The sequence below is a fragment of the Marmota flaviventris genome, chromosome 8 (assembly GCF_047511675.1).
Source record: "Marmota flaviventris isolate mMarFla1 chromosome 8, mMarFla1.hap1, whole genome shotgun sequence".
NCBI classification, from domain to species: Eukaryota; Metazoa; Chordata; class Mammalia; order Rodentia; family Sciuridae; genus Marmota; species Marmota flaviventris.
Genome location: NC_092505.1, coordinates 51,983,909 through 52,007,277, shown reverse-complemented (window position 1 = coordinate 52,007,277; position 23,369 = coordinate 51,983,909). Strand labels below are relative to the sequence as shown.

Sequence of the window (23,369 nt, the reverse complement as noted above, 5' to 3'; positions counted from 1 at the left end):
CTTACGGTAACTACTTTCACTATCGCTGGCATTAGAAGTTACATGCTCTGAAATTGCAGGACAATGAAAAAAATAAAGAAAACACAGTGTCACGAATATAAAAAACTGATAAAAGCAAATTATTAAAATAAAACATGGTGACATTACAAAATGTTGAGATATAAAGTTTTAAAAAGTATTTTTGATTTTCTGAAGTTTAATTTTTTTCAAATAAATAAGAATCAGCAAGGGCAAATACCTGTAATTAAGGATAACACTATTTTTTATACAACACTTTACAAACAAAATCTATATAATTAATAGCAAGTAGAATATGACAAAGAAAGTATATTTGGCATCACTGAATTTAGTTTATGAAACAGTTAAGGACCAGGAAAGGAGACAAATTATATTTGAATAAATAGCTGCCCATATTAATGAAGAAATGTCTTTGTAATTTAAAAATAGATTTTGTTTTTCAGTATAGTCTCTTTCTTGTTGCTGAAGAGAAATGAAAATCTATATTTCTGAGATTATAAAAAGCATTTTAGATATCAAATTAAATGTCTCATAAAAAGTTAAAGGGAAGAGAATTCTACAGGTTGGGAATTACATTTTAAAATAGACCAGTATTTCTTATAAACTCCACCTTAATAAAATTAACAGTAGATGCTTTGTAAAACATTGAAAAAAAATTCATTCAAAACAAAATATCTATTAAAAAATTGCCTGATCTTTCCTTTTCAAAGTGACCCCATTTCATAACTTCATTAAATAGGCACTCTTCTTATACATGTAAATGTACTCTTTCAATAAATATCTTCCTTCAATAAAGAAGAGACTAACTTTTTTTTTGGTACTAGGGATTGAACCCAGGGATATTATTAACATACATTAATAACACATTATTAACTCTATCCCTTTTTATTTTTTATTTTAAGTCAGGGTTTTGCCAAGATGCTGAGGGTCTCACTAAATTTCCAAGCTGGCCTTGAACTTTTAGATTCCTCAGCCAGCCTCCCTGAGTTGCTGGGATTACAGGTGTGCAGCACTATACCCACTCAAGACTAATAATTTTATTTATGTATGTGCTTTTTTGTATACTTTTATTTATAAAAGTATACAAAAGTTTTTAATGAAAGGTAAACCTAAATTGCTGTTAGGGAAAGAAAATAAAAATTTAAGGACAAGGAAAAAGTCCGAGGATAAATATTTGCTATGCCATAACACCTACTAGGTAGGCTTTTTAAAATCAAATAGCACTATCGGCACATACAGAGAAATGGCAGATCCTTAAGATTTCAAGTTAAAACAACAACAACAACAACAATTCTTGGTTTGAAAAAAAAAAAGTTTTTAAATTGCTATCATAGTGAAAAGTAAGTCTATTATTCTAATTTACAAAAGACAAGTTGTAACTTTATCATGGTTATTGCAAGTAGAATTGACTAATATATGATAAACACACATAAAATGGTGTTTATTTTTCAGCTTACATTTAAAAATTTATTTTCATGTTACTACAAAGACTTCAAAACAATTATTTAAAAGTGTATAATATTGGGTTGGTTCAGTGATGGAGTGTTTGCCTAGTATATGTGAGGCACTGGGTTCAATCCTCAGCAACATATAAAAATAAATTAATAAAATAAAGGTATTGTATCTGTCTACAAAAAAAACCTTTTAAAGGTTAAACCTTTTAAACATTAGATTACATTGGATTTATTATTATTTAGACATTTTAGTATGTCTTAAACTGTTTTGTTTTTATAATCATCAACAATTATAAATGCTTTCATTTTATAACTTTTTACCTGTCCTGTCCGCTTCCCCCTCACCCCTTTCTGGGAATTGAACCCAAGGGCACTAACCATTTAGCCACATCCCAGCATTTTTTAAAATTTTGAGACAGGGTCTCACTAAGTTGCTTAAGGACTCACTAAATTGCAGAGGTTGGTTTTGAACTCGCAATCCTCCTGCCTCAGCCTCCCAAGCCATGGGATTACAGGTGTACGTAACTACACCTAGCTCTGTCCTATTTTCTTAAAATTCGTTCCCAGAAGTAGGAATGTCACATTAAAAAAAGAAAAATCTTAAATTTACAAATTAGAGATTATAGACTATATAGTCTCTAATTTGTAAAAGAAAGAAAAATTAGTTATTGCAATGGAGTGGAGAGCGGGAAGTTAAGAGTACTGAAGAAAAATTAATTGAGATAATTATGGAAGACAGGTAAATAAATACTTGTGGGGTTTATTTTTACTATTCTACCATTGAATGCATCTGACATGTTATATAATAGAAATTTAAAGATACTATTATCTCTTATTATATCTTTTTTATTTTGGATTCACCTACTCACCTGGAACTCTTTAAGATTGCCAAAAGCTATTCAATAATCAAAATCTGCAGGCTCTTTCAAATACTCTTTTATTTAGCTCCTTTATAATAAAACCTTGCTATTAAAAAGTCTGGGCCTTGGATTACCATCATCATAATCATGGTGTGAGAATTTGTTAGAAAGGTAACATGATTTTTCGTCCCTGACAATTAAAAATAAATTTTGGGTTGGGGATTTAGTTCAGTGGAAGAGGGCTTTGCCTAGCAGCATGAATCCCTTGGTTCAATCCCAGCACTGCCATTACTAACAACAACAAAACAAACAAGCAAACAACAACAACAATAAAGAACCAGAAATAAAACAACATCATCAAAACTTCCTGAAGGCACTTTACCAAAGAAGGTATTCGAATAGCCAAAAAAATATAGAAAAAAGTCGTTCAAATTTACTTTAAAAATTTACTATTAGGGAAATGCAAATTAAAATGACAAGGAATATTTCTACCATGTACCAGAATGGCTAAAATGAAACAAAATAAAACAAACAAACATGCTAAAAACATAGACAAGGATATGTAGCAAATGAAGTATACTGGAGATAGGCAAATTGGTAAAAATACTTTGGAAAAGTATCCATTAAGGACTGGTTCCAGGACCTGGGAGAGGACCAAAATCTGAGGATGCAAAAGTCACTTCTATAAAATAGTGCAGTGTTTACACGTAATCTAGGCACACCCTCCCATATACTTTGTTTTTTGAGGGGTGCTGGGATGGAACCTGGGGCCTCTTGCAATGTAGGCAAATGCTGTACCACTGAGTTACATCCTCAGCATTCTCCCATAAACTTTAAATTAATGTTTGGATTACTTAATACCGAATACACTGTAAATGCTATTTAATAAATAGTTGTTATACAGTATAATTTAGGGAATAATGAGAAAAAATGTCTCTGCATACACACATAACCATCACAGATCTACAATTACACAAGAAGATAGAAAGCAAATGATGCTCAAACAAGCACTAGAGAGACTGAAGATCTGTGAAATGGTAGGAGGCTACAGAAGATTATGCCCACATATCACCCCATTTGCATGGATTCAGTGTAATGTTTAGTAAACACAGCAAATTCAAGTTTTGTGTTTTGCAAATTTATGGAATCCCCCTCAATATTTTCAGCCCATGATTGGGTGAATACACAGATGTGGAGCCCATGGATACAGAAAGCTAACTATACCTATTACAGCTGGACACATGCATATGACCTAGCAATTCTGTCCTTTCCTACGTATTTGTCCCAAAGAAAGGCAATATGTAGGGTCACCAAAAGCCACATACAAGAATGTTTGAAACAACTATTTGAAATAACCCCCAACATTTTATTTGCATATCTGAGCATATGTACACTTTCATATTACTTTTTCATTTATATATTAAGCATTTCCCATGTCATTTTCAGAATGATTTTCAATGGTTACATAAAACTACAAAGTATGGATAATTTATACTTCATTAACCATTTCCCCACTAAGTCATTTTAGGATAGTTTCAATTTTATTTTTTTCTGTTATTTCTAAATAATGATAAACATTCAAATATAATAAGTATTTATCTCCATTGCTCATTATGTCCTTAGGATAATTCCCTGAAGAGAATTTAGTGGGCCAAAAGATGCTTTTCCAGAAAGATACCTATGTTAAAGAGAAGCCATTTCATAGAACCATCTACTTATCACTGGAGTTTCCTTTATTCTGTTTATTGATTACTAGGAAACTTATTAAACATTTTTATATATGCTTATTTAATTTGCTGATCTTTTTTTTTTTTTTTTGGTACCAGGAATTGAGCCCAGGGGATCTTAACCACTGAGCCATATGCCCAATCCCGCCCCACCTCCTTTTTTTTTAACTGTCGCTTGGTGACATTATTTCATATAAAAGTTACACTGAGAGGAGAGTCAAGTATATCTGCACATCTGCCCGCTCACAGGGCGCAGCAACCTGGTAATGATTCTGACTGATGCGCAGGACATACATGGTAAGAACCTCCCGCAGAAGCCCAGTGCCGTGTCCGGTCCAGACACAGATGTGACAGTGAATGTGCAAAACAATCTTTGCAGCTCACTGTCCTGGGTCACCCCTGCTGCACTGTTTCTCTGGCTGTGACAGTTCACGCCTCTGCAGTGACTCAGTCCCATGATCTGCCACATGGTCAGGACCAGCTCAGCAGTCCCCTCTAGTTTGCCTCCACAGCAGGAGATGCCCAGGGGAGGACCCAACACCTTTTAAAATTATTTTTTATTTAGAGGTAGGGTCTAAGTTGCTTAGGGTCTTGTTAAATTGCTGAGGCTGTCTTTGAACTCATGATCATCCTGCTCAGCTTCCTGAGTGCTGGGATAACAGGTGTGTACCACCACTCCTGGCTTTGCTTATCTTTTGAGCAATCTTGTTGCTATAGTTTGGATCTGCAGCTTCTCCAAAAGACCCACATTTTAAGGCTTGGTCCCAGTATGACACTATTGGGAGGTGGTAGAAACTTTCAGATGTGGGGTTCCATGGAGGTTTCAGATCAATGGGGGAGGGTGTGACTTTGAAGGAGACTACAGTGCTTCAGATCCTACTTTCTGTTTTTGCTTCTCAGTTATCATGTAGTTTAGCAGCTTGCTCCACCATGCACTCCCCACCATGATGTGCTGCTTTGCCACAGGCCCCAAAATAAGAGGGCCAATCTATAATGGACCAGAACCTCCAAAACTGTGAGCCCAAATAATCTTTTTCCAAGTTGATCAATCAAGTATTTGTTAAATTAATGGGAAAGCTAACGTGTTTGTATTATCTTATGTCTAGTTTTCTAATGGACATTTAGGTCTGTTTCTTACTGATTCAAAATTTATAGTATAAGAACATCATCCCTTTAATATACATGATGCAAATATATTTATATTTTCATTTTTTAATTTATGATATTTGAAATAACCACAAGCATTTCAAATCCTCTAACCAAGTTTCCACATTTCTACTTAAGTATTTCTTCCTGACAGTTTGCTCTCCCTGAATATATCATCAATCCCAAGCAATACGACTACGCTTATATTTTATTTAAAACACAAATAAGTCTGATTTTGGCATCTAAGAGCTGTGCAGAATTTTGCTTAAATAGGTCTTTAGAATGAGAAGAAAGGAAAGAGATATGTAACAGGAAAATTGTGTGCCTGAGAAGAGATTTTGAGGTGTTTGACAAGATTAGAAATTGTAAAAATGGAAAGATTGTCACAAATGCACCTTATATATCTTCTATTGGGCTAAATTTCCTATTTTGTCTCTGTTAAAGGAATCTTACTCAGTTTTATTGCCTTGAGCTCCTTCAGAATTGCATCCTTAAAGCATAAAAGTAATACAGGTTTCTGTTTCTAGTTTTAAATTAAGATGGTGATTTAGCTATATTCTTGTAGACTTCTACTGTATGTTAGTCCTGCTAGTCAGAATTATGTAAGTAAAAGCAATTTCTCTCACTGTTTTCTCAAGTGTCAAGACCGCAAATCAATAATTTATCAGTCTCTTGGATTCATATATATGAAAAGCATTCTACGGTATCACTTTTGTTTCTCAGCTCTTCAATTAAATATCTTATTTTTCATAGGTTGTGTGTATTTACATATGGATATAAATTTTCCTTGATATTCAGTATTATTCTACATATTTTAAATAGGTCATTCTATGTCTCTGGAATAGCTTACTCTGCAGATTCCTTAGGTGAGTTCTGTTCCAACAAGGTTTAATGACTACCTATATTAGGTTGAATGTATTTTCTTACTTTAAAATCTCATAGGATTTTGTTTAATTTTCCCCTGTATTCTTAAATATAAAATATAGATAACTAAGGCCATATGTAACATCTCATAATTCCTATGAGATGAAGCAATACCTATTATTCAAGTGACCTTAAGTTACTGTCCAGAAAGTCAAACCTTTTCTAAGTCTGATAATTAGTTACCATTTTTCATATTGTTCTGCTTCTCAAATTCCAACCCTTAGTTAGAACCAGAGATATAATGTCAGGTTATAATTATAACGGTATCAATATGGGAACCAAGTTCTTCATTTAGTTCCTTTTCCTAGAAGTGTTCCACAGATCTCTGTTATCTCAATGATGGTAAAAATGGGTAAGTACATTGCTGATTCATATCACTTCTAAAAATATATCAATCTCAAAATAATCTCAAAATAAATTCTATAGCATCTATAATCTGTGAAAATGATTTTCTAGTTTTGAAGATTGTTTTCCCCCCTTAAATGTAAGAGATTTAAAAAAAGGGATGCTACTATTAATAAAAAAATCTATGGTCCTTACGAAATTTTAAAAAGGCACATGTAAAAATAACAAAGTATGCCCAATAGAAAAAATTATACATAAAGTAAACTGTCTTCAACCTAATGCATACCTAAGTCCTAAGGTTGAAATAAATGCCTACAGTTTAGATTAATATTACAATATAAAGTTACCATAAATCAGGAGAAAAAGTCTGTGAAACTGAATGTTTATTAATGTAGATCTTAGAAAGCTCACAGAATTGGCTATATTCTTAATGACCAATGAATTACAAAAAAATAAGTTTTCAAAATGCTTAATGTTCCAAATGAAAAGAACTATTTAGAATACAATTTAGCCTAAAGATTATTTATGATTCACTGTACCTAAAGTTACTGAGTAGTATATGGCAAATTTTCATAAACAAGCAATTTGAGATCAACCAAATTTAAAATTTTGTCTGCAAAATTTATGTAAGTAAATTTTGCTTCAGTAGTTCATTTGAATATTTACTGAATTCCTTGTGTATAACAGCTTCTGTGCCAAATTCTATATAAAGATTAAGTACTAGCTAGAAAATTTAGAATACTAAAACAACAAAACCCCAAAACAGATAAGATCTTGATTTAAAGGAAAACCAAAGGATAACATTTCTTGTAACTCTTCTCATTGCTTATAATCTCCTCAGAAAAGAGGTATATATAATTTCCCTCCAAAATTGCTATTTGAACTTGTCTGCAATTCTTCTCTAATAATTAAAATCTACTGTTTTATAATTTCACATTACAATGCTTTTCTAATGCATAATCAAAGTGATTTTAACAACAACAACAACAAAAAAAAAAGGGACACAAAACTCTAAGGGAGCATATTTCTATATTCTGATAATGAGAGCAGGTAGTACTATTAAAAGAAAAAAAACTAAAAAAGTCTATATATTAAAAACTCCCTAGCAAAAGTGACTGCCATAAAAATTACAAAAAGGAAAATATAATTGTGAGCAGGTAAATTTCAAATGACATGTAAAAAATGGAGTGTAAGAAAAACAAAAAGTATGTATTACAGAAATAAAAATCCCAAGTGTGTTATAAACATGAAAAGTCTAAAAGCAATCTAAATCACACACCTCCTTATGCCAGAAGGGCATTACCACAAATCTCAAATTTATCTGAATAAGGTAGGTCTGTAGATGGAGGTTAAAAAATAACTTGGGAGTATTTTGATCACTTACTCAGGCCTTTTGATCCCATGTCGTCAGGGATCTCCTGTAGAGAGTAGTCCCCAGAGAGCAAGCAATAAAAAGATAATCAAAGAAAATAGTTGTCAGTAATACATAAAATTGGTGCTACAGTAAGAGACAGTTCCAAGACCATTACAGGTGCACATATCTTACAGAGCATTTTTATAGATTTCAGAAAGTTTGGAACTGAAATGAAATGTAATCTATAAAAGGATGGAAGTTTTAGTTTAGAGACTGATTAAGGCCGAGGTGCAAAATTCAGGGACATTTCTTGCTATTCTTAAAATAAAATTTACATTGTCTACACATAATGAAGAAAGGGGATAAAATGGAATGATTCCAGATGACCTAATATTTAAAGATTGGTGAGGCCATACCTAGAAATCAGGTATCTATGTTTTTCTTCCAAAACATTATTTGAATGTCTGTTTTTTAAAAATAAGAACTCCTATTTTAAATAATTCTATTTATTTTTTATATGTTTAAATTATAAACACATAATTCAAAAACACTGCTTAAGAGTTCCTAAGGTGCCAGAAAAGGTTAAGATTGGTATACAAATGAATTTATGCCTGTTAACATTTCCCCTGGTCAACACAATTAGTAACCTGTTGCAGCTCTTGAAACTGTCTCCATGGTAACAACCAACTGCAGGGCAGTAGGTCCCTCTACATTTATTTTCAGTTGACCACTGGATCCACATACTTACGGTCAGCATCACTTGTTTCTTGCTCACTCTGGTCCTTGTTCTTGTAGAAGGGAAATTTTCGGGAAAAGAGGTTCTTTTTACGCTTGTCATTGAATGACTGCTGAAGAAGAGAAGGAGGGGCAAAACAAAGGGATGTCTACTGTCTGTGTGTACAAAGGCCCAGCCTAGCAGCTCTGTGGAAGCTGACTCCTGTGACCACAGTGTGCAGTTTGTATGAATTTTACTTAATCATATAAAAAATAAATTTCTAATTTTGTATAAACTCCTCTAACATTTTACAAATTAAAATATTAAAAAATTTTTAAAGAGCACAATTCAGTTATACCTTACAATAAGGAATGCTACTTGACAAAAAAAAAGGTAAAGAATAAATCAGATTACTATAAAAGCATGAATCAAGCTAATATTTGTTTACATGAATCCATAAGTTTCAAGAAAAATCTCCAAGTATGGTGCTAGGTGCCCTATTTTAAAATTTATTTTTAATGTTATTTTGTTGCTCAACTTTGCTTGCGTGTTAGGTTGTAATCTTTCATTTTACTTTGGACCACAGTTTTTCCCTTATCCTTTTGTTTGTGGCTATACTAACAGAAAGGCTACCATTGGAAAAAAAAAGTAAATGAAAAAATTGAGTAAGTTGCTAATGCTAAATACTTAAAAACACACAATCTCATTTTCTTTTTGGAGGAGGAAAAAGATAATTAAATGCTTATGGCATGAATTAGAAAATGGAAAGAAAACTAAAAGGTCCATCAGGCATACATACAGAGTCCAAAAGAAGATTTATCACTGTTATCTTAGCCAAGGAAGAAGAGTCAAGACTCTTGGCCAACTTGAACATTGTTACAACTGATTTACTTGTTTTTAAGCTGCACTGCACTTATCTATTTTGAAATGTATATATAAATAAATAAAATAGAACCACATTCAGTCCATTGGCACCATACTCTGCATAGAAAATAAAAAGGTTAGTGCCTGTCAAGGTCACAAAGAAAATTAAAGATTTTAATAGTCTATTAGATAATTGCTATGAGAGAACTGAGCAACTGATTTAATATTCTTCACTGCCCACAGAAGGATGATGAGGCTATTAAAGAGAAAGGGCTTCATTTGTAATTTCTCTGCAATAGGCATTCATGTTTAAAAGAAAAATGTCCTAACTTACCAGTGACAATATAAATTATTATTATTGTTATTATTATTATTATTATTATTTGAGAGTGGAGGGAATAATATAAAGGACATAATATTTTTTCACTTTTTTTTTTTTTTTGGGGTGGTGCTAGGGATTGAACTCATGGTCTCACACATGCTAGTGTTCTATTATAAGGCTATACCTCCGGCTCCAAAAGGATACAAATTTTGTTCTCATTTTTCTTGAGTTTATTCATGTCATAAGATGCTACATTAGATTCCTCCTATTTGAAATTCTGCTTTTTGTGATTGGATAATTTCAGAAACAAATGGTTCTAAGTGTTAAATTGTACACTGATTTGAGTAGCATGATGAAATCTCATGCTACCCTGCTCTGCCCTGCCCAGGGTGTGTTCAGTATCTATCTTGGTTAGCAGATTCACTGTTTCAGTGTCAGTGCTTGTGTTCAAGTAACCTTTATTTTACTTAATAATGGCCTCAAAGCACAAGAGTAGGTATGCTGGCAGTTTGATTATAATATAATGTTACAATTATTCTATTATTTTTACATACTTGTTGTTAATCTCCTACTGTGCCCAATTTAAACTTTATTCATAGGTATGAATCTATAGAAAAAGCACAGTGGATGTAGAGTTTGGTACAATCCATGGTTTCAGGCATCCACAAGGGAGTCTTGGAATATATTGTTCATGGACAAGGTGGGGAGACTACTGCACATAACTGTTTTAAAGTATATCAATGCCAGGCAGTAGGTTTTGGGCATTCCCTTTTTTTGAAGCATATGATGCTGGCAATTAAGGTACTAAAGTTAGTTAAAGTAATTTTTAGCTTCAATTATAATGGGAGAATTTTGAAAAGAAACTTTATAAAAATAAGGTTAAGCTTTCATTTTTACCTTTTCATATAATAATTCATGATTAATTCAATCATTAGCCAAGCAGACTACCTTAAATTTTCAATCTTAAAACTTTTTGTATTTTTATTTTTTAGTTGTTAATGTACATTTTATTTATTTATTTATATGTGGTGCTGAGAATTGAGCCCAGTGCCTCACAACCCCAGCCCCTCAATCTTAAATTTTGAAGGCTCTGAGGAACTAGATAAAAAACTCTAAGCAGAGGTAAAAAATAATGAGAAAAAACACCATGGATAAATCTGGACTTATAACTGTTTTATAAATGGTCAAGTAGCATCAACTGAATAAAAATCTTCACTTGAAATTTTAGAAAGGAGAGAAGAAAATGTAAGTTTCAGTAGAGAACAATTTGTGTGTAAACTAATTAAGGAAAATTCTAAGTCTTTTTATTCCAAAGAATCACTGTTTTTGAATTTAGTAATAACATTCATGATATCTAATGAAATTGAAAATGTTTTTAATAAAAGGTGATTTACTCCTCCTACTGCATATATAGTGGTCAGAGTCAGTTTCACAGTACACAACCAAAAGAAACATGAAGTTTAAAATGTTTTGATTTTTGATATCTTTGCAGTTAGCCAAAATGAGATATCAATAAGATATTGTAATATGATAGAAAGAGTGCTTGTTAGTTAAGAAATGTATTAAATGTATTACATTTAATATCGTCCAGGTGAAGAATTTATTAAAAGTGAAAACAAAAATAGCATAAGCAAACAAGACAAAAATGTGTGAGGAAAACACAAAACTGAAGAGACAAACTACCTCCAGGTTTTCTATATTTTCAATAAAAATACTATGTTTAATTATTTGTTGTCATTGATGCTGTATTGCAAGAGTGCAATAAATATAAGAACTGAAAACATCACAAATTTATGATACATATATTAAGTATCTAAATATATAATTTCCATGTATATTTCAAAATAGCCAAATCCATTAAAAAGTGTTAGGAGAAACTGAAATATTATTAATTCTGCAGTGAAAATAAAGTCCACAAATTACCATGTAAGGAAAGGAAAAGGAAGAAAAGGAATGGTATTACAGAAAGAAATGCAGTTCTGTATCAATGGCAAGCGTATTTTTACCCCACTCAGTATCATGCATATTTTTGGTGCTGTGTTAGAACACAGTGATTGTGTATCAAGTTGGTTACAGTCAACAAACAAGACTAAGATATAAATATATCGTTAATTTAGTATGAAAGAAAAGCTACAACATGCAATCTTTTTCAATTAAGTGTAGTGTACTAAATTATTTTTAAAGACATATATAAAACAAGCACAAAAAGCACTGTATTTATTTCACATTCTAAGCAGTTACTTGGGATTTTTTCCTCCTATAAAATTTTCCATTTTAAATACTGAAAATTGTGTTTTCTGAAAGGTACAAGTTACTTTTAAAGGAATTTATTACTTTCAAAAAACCTGAATATATTATTGAATTTACTCAGATTTAATTTTGTGGACCAAACACAATATTTCTTATATTTTAAAATATTATGCTTGAGTGCTTAGTGAATTGGTAACAGAGTTGTATGGAGGGTAAATTTATTTTGCTGTGTTAACTTTTCAAATATTATCAAATATTTATTTTAGAGTAAAAACAACAACAACAAAAAGACCCCTCCAACACATAAAACCAATTGCTATGAAAAGTATTTCAACACAACTTGTTCAGCTCTTTATTCAGGCTTACTTTTAGAAGATTTCTTGCAGTGAGTTCAGGATAATCAGGAATTACAGTCAACGTAGTATAAGTGAAATTGGTACTTTCTCATCCACTGGCATCCAAAATTTTTATACTCAAGCACAGTATAAAAATGAAAAATACATATCTATATGTAAATATATATATCTAAAGATATGTAAATATGTTTTTATATATCTTAAATATGTAAATATATTTACATATCTTTATATATGTAAAAATTGATGCATTTCTTTTCTATCTACAAAACTTCTTTGACTCACTTTCATTATTCCCTCCAAATAAATATTCATGTTGATTCCAACATTTAAAACATGAATTCTATTGAGAAATTATTTCTACAATGACGGCGGTTCAGAGAACAAGGAGATTTTCATGAATTCACTTGCAAGAACTTGTAAACTTCTTAACAGTTGATATTTTGAAGGCACCTATAGTATAGAGGAGTCAATATTAAACTAGCTTTCACTATTAGTAGTGATAATATAATCCATTTCATTTATAAAAATAACCCTGATCAAAAGTATGTTGCTAAGAATATATCAAATGGTAGTTTTAATTATTTGGAAATGTCTGTGAAATGGGTACTTTAATAAATGCTCACTATTACTGTAAAGCACCTGGAAAGAGCTGCTTATAGTTAATTCTATGGCAAAATCTTTCTTAACAATCTAGCTCAAATGATAATTATGAAAAAGTATACTGTCCTCATTTATTTTCAAAAATAAGAGATTTCATATACTCACCCCTTTATCTCCTCTTGTTTTAGAATTGAATTTTACTGTTTTTAAACGGGCTCTTTCTTTCTTCTCAACTCTGTCAAAGTACAGAAGATTATTTATTTAGGTGGTAGGGATTGAATTTAGGGCCTTAAGCAGGCTCTATCATTGAGGTACATCCTGGCTCCCAGGGTTTTTTTTTTTTTTTTTTTTGAGACACAGGGTCTTCTCCATGTTGCCCGGGTTGGCTTGGAACTTACCATCCTCCTGCCTCCACCTTCCAAAGTAGCTGGCATTATAGGTATGCCCCATCACATTTAACTAGAATGTTATTTTTTTTTTAAGTAAACCAAATGTATCTAGGAATCTTACTAGAAATCACAGATCTGATAGCTCTATAATGAATATTTTTATATGCTAAAATCTCTAGGAGTCATATAGGTTTACATACCAAAATTAATTAGAATTGCAGAAAAATGAAATATTGAGCTCATTTAATAAAATACAACACACTTATGGAATACCAAAATAAAGTGTATATGTGTAAACTTACACATGCACTAAATTTCATAATTATATTTAAAATATTATGAGGCAACATTACTGAATTTAGCAATTTTTCAGGTTTTCTTTCTCCTTCTTTCCTTGCTTCCTTTTCTTTCTTTTATGATACAGGGATGCTTTACCACTGAGCTACATCCTTGGCCATTTTTATTTTGGAATAGGGTCTTTTCGCTGCCCAGGTTGGCTTTGAACTTGTGATCCTTCTGCCTCAGCCTCCCATGTCATTGGGATTACAGGATGTACCATGTGCCCAGCTGGTTTAGTCTTTTAAAGAAATATGTTATGTGCATGTATGATTATATCACAGTGAATTCCACTATTAAGTATAATTGTAATGTACCAATAAAAGATGAAAAAACTATTAGCGTAGGACACCAATGCTACAAATTAAGACTGAGAAAGCAAATGTGGTAAAACTTAACATTTGGTGTGTGGATGTTCACTGTACTATTCTTGCAATTTTTTGTACTTACTTTTCTGAAACTTAGAAAAATAAGCGAGAAACATAAAAATTAAGCTTAATTTCAGTGATGTATATGTGCATATATATATATATATAAAGTAGCTAGTTAGAGTGTAAAACATAAGTTTTACAGTATTTTTTGAGGGATATAGAAGAACTGGTAACTCTCCTTATTCCTGTAAGGTGAAATAGGTTTAGAGGGAACCTAAACAGCTTATAGAACTTTGAACCTTGTTAAAGTGTTAGCTCTTCAAAAATATGCAAGCAAATTATAAGTGTAAACCAAAATTTATTGTAGATTCTAACATCAATATAATCTTGCAAAGTTTGATTTAAAGTATGTTTTTATAAATCCTTAGATTTTTAACACGCAATTATGCAAGCATACTGCAGAAAAACCTACCCAAATAGCATATGAATAAATATATCTAGCTATATAGTTTTACCACAGGTAGAGCAGAGCCTTGGCATTCATAGACTTATAACTTATGTTCTTTACTATTCCAGAGCAATCTTGAGGGGCCATGACATGCATAATTTATAATATCTAAGTATTTGCTGAAGGCACAACAAAATTACCATTTAGTTGGTAAGCCATATTCAAAATGGCTTTGTTTCTTAACTATTGCTTATTCAGTAAATAGTTGAGTGACTTAAAAGGTGTTTATTTCTTTACTGAATTTAGCAATTTTCCAGGTTTTCTTTCTCTGAAAGAAAGATTTCTTTCCCTGAAAGAAAGTCAAGAATTGAAGTAATTATAATTCTTAGAAGTAAAGAAGTCTAAGTAGGAGACAGTTCAATTTAAGGAAAAACAAGTTTAGAATATATTCATGAATGAAATAGCCTAGTTAGTTGTAGTTTCATACTGTATTTTATGGGAGAAAAATTATATTCTGTAATGCTACTCATGAATTTGGGGACTGGTAGGGTCTCAAGATATATCTCTTACAGTAATTCTTAATTCTCTTTTCATCAAACATTGGCTGCAGGTACATGGAGAGCCTTTGTGAGATATGAGGTTCCAAGGGATAAGAAAATTTTTAGGAACTCTGACCTTGACATTTAAGATGTGAGGTTTCTACTGACTCAAGAATGTAGGGAGGAGGCATTTTTGAATTTTAAGCAGAATATATTCTATTTTGGGAAAAAGTTACATTAAGGGGCTGCATTGCTAAAAGAGAATTTGCCATCAAACATAAGATTGCACATAGATGGATATTGCTAAGTATGTGGATCTACCCAATAAGTTATAAACCAACCCTAAAACCACAATTAAAACATCTTTAATAATTAAATTAAAGATCAATTACTTTAAATTAAATACTTTAATAATACTATTCTTGGGCTAGGGATGAGTGTAGCTCAGTGATAGAGCACTTGCCTAGTATGCATGATGCCCAAAGTTTTATCCCCAGCACCACAAGAACAGATTAATACTACTTTTTTGTATAAAATATAGAAAGAGGTTTATAGATGGTTTATAAATAATTTGTATATTTACCAATTACAGTGATTCCAACAAAATATAAATCCAACTCAATAAGAAAAAGCATGTTCTTTAAAAAAATATTTTGTTTTTGTTTTAGTTTGAAACAATACCTTTATTTATTTTTATTGGTGCTGAGGACAGAACCCAGCACCCGGCATGTGCTAGGCGAGTGCTCCACTGCTGAGTCACAACCCCTGCCCCGCAAAAGTATGTTTATTACATCATAAGCTTTATCTCAAATCAATTAACTAACTATAACAGACATTATTATTTTTGCTGGCTATCTTAAAACTATCTTGGAGGAATTATAAGCTGCCATTTTAATACTTTGCTTATAAAAGTACAGTCAACATTTCAGAGACCTTATAAGGTACTCTAAACTGGGATCATACTTTTTTTTTTTTTTAATTTGTTCTAAATAGTTATACGTGACAGCAGAATGCATTTCAATTTATTGTACACAAATGGATCACAACCTCTCATTTCTCTGGCTGTACATGACGCAGAGTCACACCATTCATACAATCATACATATATATATATAGAGAGAGTAATAATGTTCATGGCATTCCACCATCCTTCTCACCCCCACACCCCCTCCCCTCCCCTCACTCCCTCCTGCCCAATCCAAAGTTTGTCCATTCTTCTCTAGGCCCGCCTCCCCAATTATGGATCATACTAAAGACATTTGTATATAATCACTTTTGCCACTAGATGGTAAACATGCATTAATGAATCACAAAAATGAATGGTTAAACATAAAGAGCAAAGACAGTACCAACAGGTCTAAGTTAATCAAGAAAAAGGAGAAGTGAAGTATCCCACTAAATATTTCTATTAAATCTAAAGGAGGCAATGTACACAATCAAAAGCTTAAAAAATGTAAGTCCTATTACCACTTAACATAGGAAAACTACAGACACTTTTAATTCTGTCTCCTTTTACTGGTATAGACACATGGCATAGTGACACAAGAGTTATTTATTTTTTTAGCAACCAGGAGGAACTTTAAAGAGATCTGTGTGGGGGCATCATATCTTCTAATTATGCCATTGGTTACAATTCAATGTGAATAAAATTAAATAGTTGTGAAGCACAATACTGGAAAACAAAGTATAAAATCAACACTTCAATAAAATAAATTTATTCAGTTGTCTTGGTGTTTTTAAAATCTAATTATGCATATTTAAGGCACACAATTTGATTTGACAGGCAAACATTGTAAAATAATCATTATAGTTAAGCTAATTAAAAAATCTATTACTTAGTTATCTTTTTTGGATTGTTGATGATGGTAAAATGCACTTGGGATCTACCTACTGAGCAAAATTCAAGAATACAGTACAGTATTGTTACCTGTGGCTTGCCATCATATACATAAGATTTCTGGTATTTGCTCTTTGTGTCTCTTGACCAACATCTTCCCATTCCTTGTTCCCCTAACCCCTAGTGACCACCACTCTAATGTCTGAGTTTGCTATTTAAGATTTCATATACAAATGAGATTATCCAATATTTGTCTTCACGTGTCTAGTTAATTTCACTTAGCATAATGTCTTCCAGGTCCATTCATATTATACAGTAAAAGAAATGTAAAGAAACAGCAATTTTTTATGCTATTTATGCCCTACTTTCAAGTGGTAAAACAAATAAACAAACAAACAAACAAATTTACCTGCGTTTACTGGGAATCACTCCAACTTCATCACTTTCACCATCTGGTGTAACCTGTCTGGCTTGCCACCACTCATCATCAGAAGCATTAATAACATGGAGGATATCTCCAAATTTGAAGTTCAGTCCCTGACTGGGAAGGCCACTGTCTTTAGTCTTGTCGTAATCAAAAAGGGCTCTAGATTCAGAAGAAGAAAAGCCCATAATTATTTATTATTGTGGTATTAATCAATTTTAAGTAAATATAGGATTCTCAAAGTATATATAACTTGGATAATTAAACTAGTATTATACTATGGTAGGCAAGATAATGCCAAGATCAATATTGTACTATATGCACAAGAAAATGAGACAAAACAAGTATCAAATCAACTTGTTATGGAAATAGTTTAGATATATTACCTATTTCTTTCAATACTGTATGAGAAATAGTTTTTTTTTTTTTTAAATGTGACTTTCAGAAAATTAAAACCAATATACGTGGCTCATATTATGTTTCTTTTGGACAGTGCTGGTATAGATGAATTAGCAGGTGCTTTGGAATCAGACTTGAGGGCTTGAGTGGTATGTCCTCTACTTATTGGAGTTATATTGTAGTTTCTGTGTTTGCTTTTACTTTGGGCAGTTTATTTGATTCTCCTGAGGCTTTTCTTATCTATTAAACAGGGCTAATAATATTTTGTAGGGTTGTTCTGAGGATTAGATCAAATTTGGTAAAATGTGTACAAGAAATTTAAAAAATGCTTTTGAGTGTGTTGACACATCTATTTGGGAGGCTGAGGCAGGGGAATTGCTTGAGCCCAGGAGTTTGGGGCCAGTCTGGAAAATGTAGTGAGACTCCATTTCATAACCAAACCAAACCAAAAGAAACCAATACCCAAACCAAAAAATGCTGTAAGTAAAATCCAATGACAACCCATACTGAATTCCAAAATAGAGACAAATCTAGAGAGTTGTTCTAAAATAATAAATAGAAAGTAAACATTAAGAGATACTCTTCTGTTTACTTTAACTAGACACCTGAAAACAAATTCCCTGATAAATTTGATCCAATAGTTGTGAACTGAAAGACTAAATCAAAATCGTGATTATTCCATTAATCATTCCTTCTTCCATTTGTTCACAAAACAAGAATGAAAAATACAAATGAATATATCAGTTGCCAAATATTTTGGAAAAAATGCTTTATTACTTTGGCAATTGCAAAATATTAAGAATATTGAAAATTTTGATAAAAATATTATGAGCTGTCACTTGATTAATTTGTGTACAATATATAAACAAATTTAATTTTTAAATTCAAATAAATTCTCTTTAGAGTACAAGAAAGGGCTGAGGTTGTAGCTTAGTGGTAGCGTACATGTCCTAGGTTCAATCCTGAGTACTGCTAAAACTGACAAAAAAATGAACAAATAAAGAGAATAAGAAAGAATTCCAATAATTACATTTTAAATACTATTTATTTATTCTTTTATTCCAATTTGATAATCACAAATGAGGATACAAATCCCTACTCTTTTTTCATTCTACCCAACTTTTTTTTAATTCTTCTGTGATGCTAGACAATGAAACCAGGGCTTTGCATATGCAAGGCAAACATTCTAACACTGAGCCATATCCACAGCCTTCCATGCTACTCAATTTTTAGAAACTTTTCTCCTGAAGTAAAATCTGATGAGAGATGGAGTTACATGATGGAGTTAATGAATGAACTGGCAATTCATGTTTTTCAAATGTGATCTTTTCTTTCAAGGCTAATGGTCTCAGAGAAGTATGTGGAAATTAAGTGGGATGGCTTACTTAACATGTAAGAAAATATTTAGAAGATGAGGATACAAATCAACATATTATAAAATAAAAAATAAAGTACCTCAACAGAACAAAGTCAAAAGACATTCAGAAAAGGGAAAATATTATCTCAACATTTTAGTAAAAAATTCAACTTTTGAATCACAAAATAGAAGTATATTACTGATGAATAAATGGTCAAAAGAAATCATCCGCAATCTCTATTCTGTTAGCACTATCTTTTGTCATATTTGATTCATTAAAATAATAAATGCATGGAATACATGAGTTATTAATTTTAAGAGTATAATGAACACTTTGACCATTATCAATAATTTACTTACCTATATATTCTCTCTCTGATCCTTCTTCCCTTGGATCAAGAGTTAATCATCATTATAAAGTTTTATATCATTATTATAAAGTTTTGAAACCACTGTTTTGAATACAGTGTTTATTAATTGTCTTGATCCTTTTTGCTATTGTTGTTGTTGCTTTAGTTTTATCACATGTTGTCCCATTGTCTCAGATGTGGGACATATACATATATGAAAAAATATAAAGGCTATATGAGCTCTATATTATGATTTCCAATATATTTTAATGAACCTGTTCTAACTTTGTTGAAATATTTACAGAACTGAAAACTTTGGACTTATTGGGTTGAAACATTATAATGGTTTAGTTTGTTTCAGAGATTTATAAAAAGGCATCAACTATGATCTTTCATAGCCTTGTTTTTATTTTTTGAAAGTAAAGAACCATGAACCTCTGGTTAACTGGCAGACTGCCTACATTTGTTTATTTCCTTTCCATCTTGAAACTCATTATAATGACAATGAAAAATAAAAATACAAAAGAGGACAATAGGAGAAAAGAGATTTTAATAATATTTTTGGATGATACCTATACTTAGCAGACTAAGAGAAGCTATAACTAGGGTACCTGAAGAAAGGGATACTGAAACAAGATTTATTCCATAAGAACTTTACACGTGCTCAAAAATTAGAGGTGTACAGTATCCAGGTAAGCAGGGATAAGTTATACTACTGAAAACAGAAGGTGGAAACTTTATATAGCCATTAGATCTTCCAGGCCCCTTTTCCCATTTCTAGTCCTATAGAAGACCAGAGGTTTAATCTTAGAGAAACTTGAGTCTGAGAAGCTAGGTGCTGTGGAACTTGGAGGGGTGTAGGAAGAAGTTAGATTGAAAACAAGTGAATGAACGGGAAATCCATATACTGAAAAAGAAAATTCTAGCAATCTGGTTTATATTGCTGGCAGGAGATTAAGTATTCTTTAGCGTTACTGTATGACACAAAAGACAAGAATGACATGAGGCAGAAGAGGAGAGTGAAAGAGCCAATTTATTCCTCTTCCATTATCTTCTAGTTAAACCCTCTAGTTTCATTCTTTGTTAAGAATGGAAAACAAGGATCACTGAATAGTTAAAGAACACCTCACATATAAAAAACTAAAGAAAATAAACTAACTATAAAATAAAAACACAGAGAATACTTGAAATATAAAACCTCAGAAAAACATTAGTTATCACGTTTATGAAATAAAAAAATGACAAAAAATCAGATAACAAGAAGGAACTCTTGGAAAATAGAACAGGATATTACCCCTCCCCACTAAATTCTAATTGAGAAAGCAGAATAGAGTCACTTTCAGACATGCTAAGACTCAAAAAAAAAAAAAAAAAAAAATGAATAAATACCTCCCACCCAATCTTTTCTCAGGAATTTACTAGAGAATCACTTTAGGAAAACAAAAGAAAACTAAGAAGAAAATGTGACACGCAAGCAACATATCCTGATACAGTAAAGAGGCAAAGGGAACAGGGTAATGGCAAAGGGAAGTCCTTTTTGAGAATGTACAGCCAGTCTACAGAGTAACTACTGGAGCACAAAAATGGGAAGAAACTCCATCTGATTTAAGACCATTTATGTGTCCACATGTTGTGAAAAACTGTAGAGGCTTATTTAGACACATGGCTCTCAATACTATTAATTTTATTGACAGTGATAGGGATTATGTGTGGGTCACATAATAAGAGGCAGAATGAATGGTGTGGTAGGGGAACACAGTGGCAGTAAGTCCATAATGTTTAAAGTAGAAAACAGTAATATATACATGTTATTTAGAAATTAAGAGGTAAAGGCAAGGGAGTTTGCTTTGAAAATGGAAGATAACTGTTTAAAGAGGATGAAACTAGAGGCTGGTAGGAGATGACTATTACTTTTCATTATAAGGCTTTTTGATAACATACGAACTTTAAAATTAGAGTGTTATATCTTTAAAAAATTAATAAAAATGGCCAGGTGTGGTGGCGCACACCTATAATTCCAGCAGCTCAGGAGGCTAGGCAGGAGGATCACAAATTAAAAGTCAGCTTCAGCAACTTAGTGAGACCCTGTCTCAAACTAAAAAGTTAAAAATGTCTGGGGGTATGGCATGGTGGTTAAGTGCCCCTGGGTTCAATCCTTGGTATAAAAATAAATAAATAAATAAAAGTACTCCAAACAAGTGTACAAAATGTTTTTCTTTTTGTTTAAGTATTTCATAAATCACCAGGAGTGCTTTACCACTGAACTAACTCCCCCTTCCCCAAAAACAAAACAAAACAAAACACAGCCCTTTAAATTTTGGGACAGGTTCTAAGTTACAGAGGCTGGTCTCAAACTTGTGATTCTCCTGTCCCATTTCCCCAATAGCTGGGATAACAAGCTTGTACTACTGCCCCCAGCACTTATTATTTTTATTTGCTCTCTTTACTTTTAAAGAAACTGCCAAGGTAATTTATAAGTTACTCAAATGGAATATATCCTATTATAAATGATACAAGTAAATCTAAGTGTGGTATAATATGTCAGGTTTGCATTCCTAAAACACCAATCTAAAAATACTTCCAAGTTCACATTTATCTTGTCTTTATCATGATTATTCAAAGGGTTACATAACTTTCACTAATGAAATTATAATATTCTAACTCTTCATAGATACACTGTCAGAAAATCAATCATTAAAAAACATTCCACTAACTTGTAATATATTTTTTTATAATAAAACTTAAGTCAGTGGAAAATACCGAAAGAATTTGCATGCATAGATAATTAAAGATTGCTATAATTAGAAGTAAAACATTTACCTGACATAGAGGGATCGCTTCTGGCTAGTTCGTAGAGAACCTGACCCTGAACTAATACTACTATTCATCATCTGCTCCCGTAAGTCATGTATTTTAGCTTCAAAACGACTGTACTCTGAAGGAAGGAAAAGAGAAATAATTTTATTTTATAGTCTCAAAAAAATAAGTTACCTAAAGATAAACTGCTAAATGTTTAAGCTGTTTCAAAATAGATTAAATGTGGTTAGAATTTAAAACAGTAAAATGCATAAGATTTTGTTCAACATGAAAACTTAAAAATTATGAGCTTCTTAATGTGTCAGAAATTAAATTGCCTTAGAATTTTTCTACATTCATATAATATTTAATCAGTTAATGCAATTCCATGAATCAAACAGCACTATCAATCTTACCTTACTGTCTAAATTAAGTGCATATGTTAAAAACCAGAATTTATTCTAATTTGTCTTAAAAAAGCTATATTAATGAACTAGATGCTTTGATTACTAACCTTTAACAGTTAACCTTATATTCTTATGCAGAACTTATGCAGATCAATAATAAAAATGTGCTTTAACAAACTGATAAATTTTAACTAATAATTCGTAAGTTATCAAATGTCAAAATAAGATGCAAAAAAATCTGAAATAACATTCCTAAATATTTTTATTTAACACATTTTTATATAAAAGAATAATTTTGAAAATGGACTACTTTAAACTATATTATACATTAAGAACTACTCAATCTTTAACAAAAACTTGTAGCACTTTAAAAAAAATTATTGCAATTACAAAGTTGTACACATTTATGTCTTTTCTTTTAAATCAATGTTATATCAAACTTGATTTTCTTATAAACCTAGTCTTAGAACAAACAATTTGCTTGTGAGTTGTATAGCTTAAGAAGACAGAGTAAGAATAAATACTGCTGGGTCACTCTTCCTTTCATCATTGTCATATCATGTTTTTTAATGGATATTATGATTAACTGAGGCAACCAATTATTAAAAAACTCACATTACTATGTAACTATCATGACAAATCTTCTTTATTATATGTTGACACAGCTAAGATTTACAGATAGGTATATAGGCCATGGGAGATATGCTTTGAGTTCCGCCCCCTCTCTCCTCTGCAGAGGCTCACAATCATTGAGCTACATCCCCTGCCATTTTTATTT

The 23,369-nt window shown here is 31.7% G+C and overlaps 1 protein-coding gene across 8 annotated transcripts in view; it reads right to left on the bottom strand.

Annotated features, from left to right (window-relative positions):
- Nucleotides 1–23,369, bottom strand: part of Dlg1 (discs large MAGUK scaffold protein 1) — a 267,031-nt gene that overhangs the window by 27,352 nt on the left and 216,310 nt on the right. For 4 of the 8 annotated variants that reach the window (XM_071615213.1, XM_027935952.2, XM_027935954.2 and 1 more), the window contains 5 exons: nucleotides 22,209–22,323; nucleotides 17,268–17,444; nucleotides 13,104–13,173; nucleotides 8,577–8,676; nucleotides 6–47 (listed from right to left, as the gene is read on the bottom strand). In XM_071615213.1, coding sequence (XP_071471314.1) covers nucleotides 6–47; nucleotides 8,577–8,676; nucleotides 13,104–13,173; nucleotides 17,268–17,444; nucleotides 22,209–22,323 — 504 coding nt within the window. Of the gene's footprint in view, nucleotides 1–5; nucleotides 48–7,858; nucleotides 7,893–8,576; nucleotides 8,677–13,103; nucleotides 13,174–17,267; nucleotides 17,445–22,208; nucleotides 22,324–23,369 lie in introns of all 8 variants that reach the window. The other 4 variants (XM_027935953.2, XM_027935955.2, XM_071615215.1 and 1 more) reach the window with 2 other exon arrangements.